We start from the raw sequence: 8,042 nt of genomic DNA, 5'->3' as shown, positions 1-8,042 counted from the left end.
ACCAGGTGAAGAAGAGAAGAAGAGTTTGGATTTGATATCCTGCTTTATCACTACCCGAAGGAGTCTCAAAGCGGCTAACATTCTCCTTTCCCTTCCTCCCCCACAACAAACACTCTGTGAGGTGCGTGAGGCTGAGAGACTTCAAAGAAGTGTGACTGGCCCAAGGTCACCCAGCAGCTGCATGTGGAGGAGCGGGGAATCGAACCCAGTTCACCAGATTATGAGTCCACCGCTCTTAACCACTACACCACACTGGCACACAGGTGAGATAGATAAGCAGAGCCTGCAGGAGCTAGGATGGTGTCAAATACTGCCCAGTCACCATGAGGTTTAGAAACTTGCTTGGTTTTTTTTAAGAGGTGAAAGTAAGAACTGAAGGGCAACATGGCAGGGGATTGATTGATTGATTGATTGATTGATTGACTGATTGATTGATTTAAACAAGCCATGTGGTGGGTGAGTTAACAGCTAGAGAGCTCATGATTCTGGTGGGATTTTTAACCTCTCCACTGCTGCCATTTCCCAAATTTCTAAACAACAGCAACGAACAGTTGGACACCTTTTCCAAACCACTGCCAATCAGATTGATAAGTAGATCCCTCCTGATCATTCAGTCTTCAGCCCACCACTGCTCTCGTGTTGAGACCTGGCCAGTGTCTTATAGAGCAGATGCAGATGACAACCTCCCAACAGACGGGCTGGTGTTTGTCCATTAATCACCACCTATTGTCCCAGTTGCTTTGTTCCCCTACCCTCCTACCCTTTCTTGGCTTCTGGCAGTGGCGTAGCGTGGGGGGTGCAGGGGGGGGCTGGCCGCACCGGGCGCAACATCGGGGGGGAGGGCGCTCGCACTCGCAGCTCTCTGCCCCTACTAAAATCCACGGGTTAGGGGGCGCAAATTACTTGCCTTGCCCCAGGTGCTGACAACCCATGCTACGCCACTGGCTTCTGGTATACCTTCTGAGGATGTGGGAGGGATTTCACCAAGGGAAGAGGCTGTTGCAACCAGTGCTTATTGTCTGTGAAGCGGGGAGGACTCGATCTCATGTAAACACCCTGCAATGTCGAAGAAAGCTGGTTCAGCTGGCTGACTGTAAACATATAAAGCTGCCTTATACCAAGTCAGACCATCGGGTCCACCTAGTCCACTATTGTCTGCGCTGACTGGCAGCAGCTCTCCAGGATTTACGACTGGGGACATTCCTGGTCACACCTGGAGATGCTGTGGATTGAACTGGGGGCATTCTATATGCAAAGCAAGTGCTCTACACATTGTGCTATGGTCTCCTTCCTGTAAAAATAATGCAAGATTCTAGTCCTTATTGTTCAGAATAAAAGACTGAAATAAATAGGAACACGGGCAGCTGCCTTGTGCTGAGTCAGATTAGTATTGTCTCATTGACTAGCAGCAGCTCTTCACGATTCCAGGCAGGGAGTTTATCCTAGCCCTACAGGGAGGTGCCACTGGGGATCTGCTGCAACCTTCTGCATGCAAAGCAAATGCTCTATCGCTGAGCTACAGCCCTTTCCAGAAATGCACTCTGCACATGTTCAAAGGGATTACAGTGATTACTACCACAAAGAGAGCATGTGCAACATAATAGTGATTGCATCTGACAAAGCCATAAAAATCACTGGGTGGTCGTGGGTGAGTCACTAAGACTACCCTACCTTACAGGGTTGTTGTGAGAAGGAAAAGGGGAGGGGGGAACCATGTACATTATCATGAGCTCCTAGGAGGAAAGATGGGGTATAGATGTTCCAGAAGGATAAAACTCAGAGCACAAAGTAGCTCCCCGGACCCTCAGCCCAGTCCGCAACATCAGCTGAGCTCACATTCGTCGAGGGTTTTTCACTGCCCCTAGCCCGTACCTTCCCAGTTTCCTTGTTCTAAAAAATGTTTTAATCAGACGCGGAGGGCTCTGAATTTGACCAAAGCAGGATCGCTAGGGAGGGAGGGGTTTTATTGGAGACAGACAGACAGACAGACAGACAGACACACACACACACACACACACACACACACACCGCCCAGCAAGGACCAAGAGATTAGTTCATTTCTTAGTTTTTAAATTGTTTTGTTTTTGTTTCATTTTGCATTTTGCTGTTGTGAACTGCCCTGTGATCTTTGGTACGCAAGGGCGATATACAAATTTAACAAATAATATTAATAGTATTTTGAAGTCTCTCTGTAATCAAAGGGACACATAGCAGGCGATGGATTAAACTACGTACGCTTGAAAATTCGGGTTTTCGTTTGAAAAATCCCCTAAGGCGCAAAGCTATTTGGATTGAAATATTTCCTTTTCACTTAGCCTGAAATGGGTTCGGGTTGCTGCTGTGTGTATGTTTTAATGACCTTCCACCAGCACCTTTCTCTTTCGGTCCGACAAACTCTCGCTCACTCATTCCTTGTCAAGCGCAGCTCAGTCACTCTCGGTCACCACGCGCAAGTTTTTAGGCAAGAAGAAGAAAAAAAGAACCAGGTTGGGGTTTTTTTTCCTGAGGAAACAACAACAAAAAGTATTTATTGATTACAAAGGTCAGAAGGGGAGTCACCCGCCAGAGGGACCTGCCCAATCCGGGTGGATTCTCGGGTCTTGGCGGTGATGAAGAACTGTCCGACCTACTCGGATAGCACCAAAGCGCCAGTGTCCGGCATAGAAGAGGGGGGGGGGGAGAGAGAAAGAGAAAGAGACAGGGAAGGGGTGACATGGCAGTGTCCTGAATCGCCCCAGCCCGTCGGGCGAGAAAGACGCGATGCCCAAGTGCTATCGCTGGAGAAGGGCGCCTCGCCGTCGGAAGTCCCAGGTTGCGAGCAGGCGCCTCGTCCAAAAGCGCGCTTCTCGCTTTGCTGCCTGCCGGCTCGTGGAGCTGAAAGCCGCCCATGCCGCTGCCATCAGACGGGACTGGAGAGCTCCGAGTAGCCGTCTGAGCGGCTGCCTCGCTCTCCTCCTCCTCCTCGTCGTCTCTTTCTTCACACCTTGGTGCCCAAGGAGGGCAGCTCAGACTTCTGGGTCTGCCCGCTGAGGGTGGAGGAGACGGAGCCGGCCTGGGCGCGCAGGGCCCGGCGCAGGCCTAGCAGGAGGAGACACTGGGCGCGGAAGCGGCTGTCGAAGAAGGCGTAGAGGAAAGGGTTGAGGCAGCTGTTGATGTAAGCCAGGCAGGTGGCGTAGGGGTGCAGGCGGGGGATGAGTTCGAGCCAGGAGCAGGGCAGGTGCAGCACCCCCACCCAGTAGAGCACGTAGAGGTTCTTGAGCAGGTGGAAAGGGAACCAGCAGGCGGCGAAGACGGCCACCAGGGTGACGATGATGCGCAGCAGGCGGCGGCGCTGGCGGCCCTCCTCCTTGCGCACGTGCTGCTGGAAGTGGCGGCTGACGGTGGCGCCGATGCAGCAGTAGCAGAGCGTCATGAGCAGTAGCGGCAGCACGAAGCCCAGCGCCGTCGTGGAAAGGCTCAGAGCCGCCATCCAGTATTCTTTTTCCCGCGGGCTGGAGGCCACGCTGCTGAAATCCATGTCGCACTCGACGGCGGCCTCAGCAGCCGTAGCTGCAGCAGCGGCATCGGCATCGGCAGCAGAGGCGTTGCCGTCGGTCTGGTGGGTTGGAAGGCGCGTACGCGTGTTGCGCAGCAAGAGCGCGGGCAGCGCCAAGAGCCCGGCCAGCAGCCAGACGGCGACCAGCGAGAGCAGAGTGGAGGTGCGCGGGCGCGCCGAGGCGGGCCGCCCGACGGAGCGCGGCAGGGCGTGCACGATGGCCAGGTAGCGCTCGAAGCTGAGGCAGCCCAGGCAGAAGGCGGACGCGAACATGTTGAGCAGCACCAGGTAGCTGCTCAGTTTGCACAGCGCCGAGCCGAAGGGCCAGTGGAAGCGCAGCGCCGTGTAGGCGGCCCAGAGGGGCAGCGTCACCACGAAAGCAAGGTCGGCGAGCGCCAGGTTGCCGATGTACGTGTCCGCCGAGCGCCGCTTCGCCGGCGGACCGCGCCACACGGTGAAGATCACCAGGCCGTTCCCCGACAGGCCCAGAACGAAGACCAGCATGTAGAGGACGGGCAGCAGCGAGAAGGAGACCTCCCAGTCCGTCTCGGCCTCTTCCCAGGCGCACTGCAGCTCCAGGAAGCTGTCGTTCCAGGCCCCCGACGGCTCCTCCTCATACTCGTACTGGTCCCCCGCCAACGGGTAGTCGAGAGGCTGCTGGTGGCGCTCCATGGCGCAGGCAGCCCACCGACCGGACAGCAGGCGGCGCGAAGGGTCTCGTCTTCCGACGGCTGGCACCAGCGGCTTTCTCCTCCGACAGCTGTCCTCTGGCTAGGGGAAGCTATTAAAGAGCGGCGGGGTGGGTGGGCAGAGGAGGAGGAGGGGGGGTGGCTTGAGGAGACACCGCCCTCTCGCTGCGCGCCCGCCGGGACAGAGCCAGCCCCTCCCGTCGGGGTTTGAGAGGGGTTTGAGTGGGTAGACGGCCAGTCTGGGATTTTGCGATGAGTTTTTGCTTGCCTGCTTCGCCAGGGACAGCCAGCACATCAGCCCCAGCGAAAGGATTTGCTGGGATGGACGGCAGCCGTCCATCAGACCCTCTTCTCCCAGGTGACAGGTCCTTTATAGGGGAGAATGCCCCTATCCATCTTGCCTCTCTTACCGTTGCAGGAAGCTGCCTTACAGCAAGTCAGGCAGATTGGTCTATTTAGTACATGGGTAGGCAAACTAAGGACCTTCTAAATCCTGCCGCCAGACGGTCCGGGAATCAGCGTGTTTTTACATGAGTAGAATGTGAGCCAGCGTGGTGTAGTGGTTAAGAGCGGTAGTCTCGTAATCTGGGGAACCGGGTTCGCGTCTCCGCTCCTCCACATGCAGCTGCTGGGTGACCTTGGGCCAGTCACACTTCTTTGAAGTCTCTCAGCCCCACTCACCTCACAGAGTGTTTGTTATGGGGGAGGAAGGGAAAGGAGAATGTTAGCCGCTTTGAGACTCCTTAAAAGGAGTGAAAGGCGGGATATCAAATCCAAACTCTTCTTCTTATTTAAAATGCATCTCTGGATTATTTGTGGGGCATAGGAATTCGTTCACCCCCCCAAAAAAATATAGTCTGGCCCCCCACAAGGTCTAAGGGATAGTGGACCGGCCCCTGCTGAAAGTTTGCTGACCCGGATCTAGTGTTTTGTAAGCCGTGACTGGCATTGGGTTTCAGGTGAGGAGTCTTCCCGGCCCTACCTGGGGATGCCCAGGACTGAGCCCCTGAACCATTTCTATGCAAGGCAGGTGTTCTGACCCTGAGCTACAGCTTCCCCTAAAAATGAAGCAAGATCCCACAGTCACCATAGGATTAAAGGCTGGTTTAAATAAGAACCTAGGAAACTGCCTTCCAACAAGGCAAACTGCTGGTCCATCTAGCTCAGTATTGTTGGCACTGACTGGCAGCAGCTATCTCTCTCCCAGCGCTACTTAGAGATCTGAGGGATAAGGCAGCCCCCCCCCCCCCCCGTTCCTATAGCAATTTATGGGACAATCCTCCCTTTCCAGCTGCTTTGAAATAGGTGCGCACTCTTGGACACAGTTCGCATTCATTTCAGCAAGGAAGCCTTCCTGGATCCTGACCCTTGTCCATTAGTGAAGGGGGGGTCTACTTGGGGAGGTTTCTACATTGGGCAACGACGTGTGCATCTGGGCGCTGAACTGCCTCGTTGCCATTGCTGCCCCCTCCCCCTTCCCAAAAGAAAGAAGACGATTCAGCGTCTGAATAAGAGAAGCTGCTGTTTCGTTTTCCCTGGCCTTCATGTGGGAATATTCCAGACCGGATGCTTTGCCAGGGGAGCGCAATGGGTGCTCAGGGGCTCCTGCTTCCCATGAGAAAAAACCACCAGAGATTGCAAACCCTTCTCTTTCTCTCTCACTTGCAAAAAAGTAGCATCACGAATGCTTTTCATCAGCATCATAAGGATGTGCTCACAGCGATGCACAGCTGCGGGCTTCAGAACTGTGTGCAGGCACATGGCCACACCAGAGGGGAGTATTGGGGGTGCTCCTCCCCAATGCCCATTGCTAGGCTCATCACCCCAGATGGATAGGGTGACAGGGAGGGAGGGGGGTGTCTTTGCAATCCTATCCAGATGTTGCTCTCTCTTTTGACAGAGAGTCAGGAGCTTCCCAAACTCAGATTATGGATAGCGGTACATGCACAATAAGGGTCTGTTTGCACCATTCCAGTTTGCATTTTGAGCTACATGGGAATACAGGAAGCTGTTTATACTGAGTCGGACAACTGGTCCATCTAGTTCTGTACTGTCTACACTGACTGGCAGCAGCTCTCTAGGGTTTCAGGCAGGGGACATTCCCAATTTATATTCCCCCCCCCCACTCTCATGGGTTCCCAAGCAGCAAACAGATACACAATTTATAAACAAAGTGGGGGAAATAATCTAAAACAGATTTAAACATTCTAAAAACAGATTAAAATTAAAAGCAATTGCCATTAAAAGCATCCTTCTAGCCAATGATCTTGAGGTATTCTTCAGCTACCAAATGCACTTGGATAAACAGGAATGTTTTCAAATTCCTCCTGAGAATGGAGGCAGGCAGGCACATCTCACTTGTCTGAGCAGTTTACAAGTGCAAAACCCATTCTAAAAATTAAAATGCTCAATGAAACAACCACATGATAAAAGGATAGCAATTAAACCAGTTACAACAGCAATTAAAATTGTTGTTGTTACAGTTTATTTATGGTTGGGCCAAAAAGCCCCCAAAGCAGTGAATAGCATATGAAAACATCAGCAGATACACCCCCCCAAAATACTAAAGAATATTGAAATGGTACAAAATGGCTATAGAGACTTCTACCCCCAATCTTTCCTTGGGTACTGGGGGCAGAGGAAAGGAATGGCCAGGGAGGGGGGGGGTCACTGCCCTCTTTTTCCCTCTGGGGTCTTCATGAGCTGAAAGAAATCCCAACTTGTTTTCCCTTCCTTTTCCCGGTATTTTCCCAAGGCTTGCCAGGTTGAATTCTCCCAAAAGGATGAGGCTGATAAAGTGGGTGATTGCTGAAGCCATAATAGGAGAGATTCTTTCTGCTTTCTAGCCTCTGCTATCCTGGGGCTGCACGGTACACCCTGTGTAACTCAGCCAGGGTGTGGGCAGATTTCAGGCTTATGGGATTTACTTTATTGTTATTTTCTACTTAGACACCCAAGATCCACCACCAACTGCAGCCTGGTGCAAAAATCAGAATGGAAGAATTATAACGTACAGTCAGAATGAAAGAATTCTGAGCAAGGGGTTTGTTTTGAATTCCGGAACTTGGACAGAGAGAACACAACCCTTCCACAGAAAACCACGCTAATCTTCTGCCAATCCATCACAGAAGAAAGAGACAGTTCGTAGTCTACTCAGTACTTTATTAAGACTGTACAAGTATAACTGCTCTCCTGAGCAGCATAACACAAGAGTCTCCGACTCGACTCAATCTTCAACTCAGAAGCGAAAGTAACACTCTGGTTACATGAGAACTGGCAGAGACTTCCTGTCTCACGCTCAGAATTCTGCAGTTCTCAACCTGTGGGTCCCCAGATGTTGTTGGACTACAACTCCCATCGTCCCTGAGCTCTGGCCTTGCTAGCTAGGGGTGATGGGAGTTGTAGTTCAACAACATCTGGGGGCCCACAGGTTGAGAAAGGCTGCTGCAGATGAATCAGCCCAAAGGGGCCTATCTGCATCCTGTTCTCACAGTGGCCAACCAGATGCCCGCAAGCAGGACCTGAGCACAAGAACCACTCTCCCCAACTGTGGCTTCCAGCAACTGGCATTCAGAGGCCTTGTTGTTGTTGTTGTTTAGTCGTTTAGTCATGTCCTACTCTTCATGACTCCATGGACCAGAGCACGCCGGGCACTCCTGTCTTCCACTGCCTCCTGCAGTCAAACTCATGCTGGTAGCTTCAAGAACACTGTCCAACCATCTCGTCCTCTGTCGTCCCCTTCTCCTTGTGCCCTCCATCTTTCCCTGAATCAGGGTCTTTTCCAGGGAGTCTTCTCTTCTCATGAGGTGGCCAAAGTA

General features: G+C 52.6%; 1 protein-coding gene across 1 annotated transcript; it reads right to left on the bottom strand.

Annotated features, from left to right (window-relative positions):
* Positions 1-2,487: 2,487 nt before the first annotated feature.
* LOC308465245 (apelin receptor-like) lies at positions 2,488-4,335 on the bottom strand. The gene has a single exon (XM_080984978.1). The coding sequence runs from the start codon at positions 4,205-4,207 to the stop codon at positions 2,978-2,980; it is 1,230 nt and encodes a 409-aa protein (XP_080841104.1). The 5' UTR covers positions 4,208-4,335; the 3' UTR covers positions 2,488-2,977.
* Between the last annotated feature and the right edge of the window lie 3,707 nt (positions 4,336-8,042).

This window comes from Podarcis pityusensis (assembly GCF_964106645.2).
Source record: "Podarcis pityusensis genome assembly, chromosome: 16".
Taxonomy (NCBI): domain Eukaryota; kingdom Metazoa; phylum Chordata; class Lepidosauria; order Squamata; family Lacertidae; genus Podarcis; species Podarcis pityusensis.
This window is presented reverse-complemented; position numbering and strand designations above follow the sequence as displayed.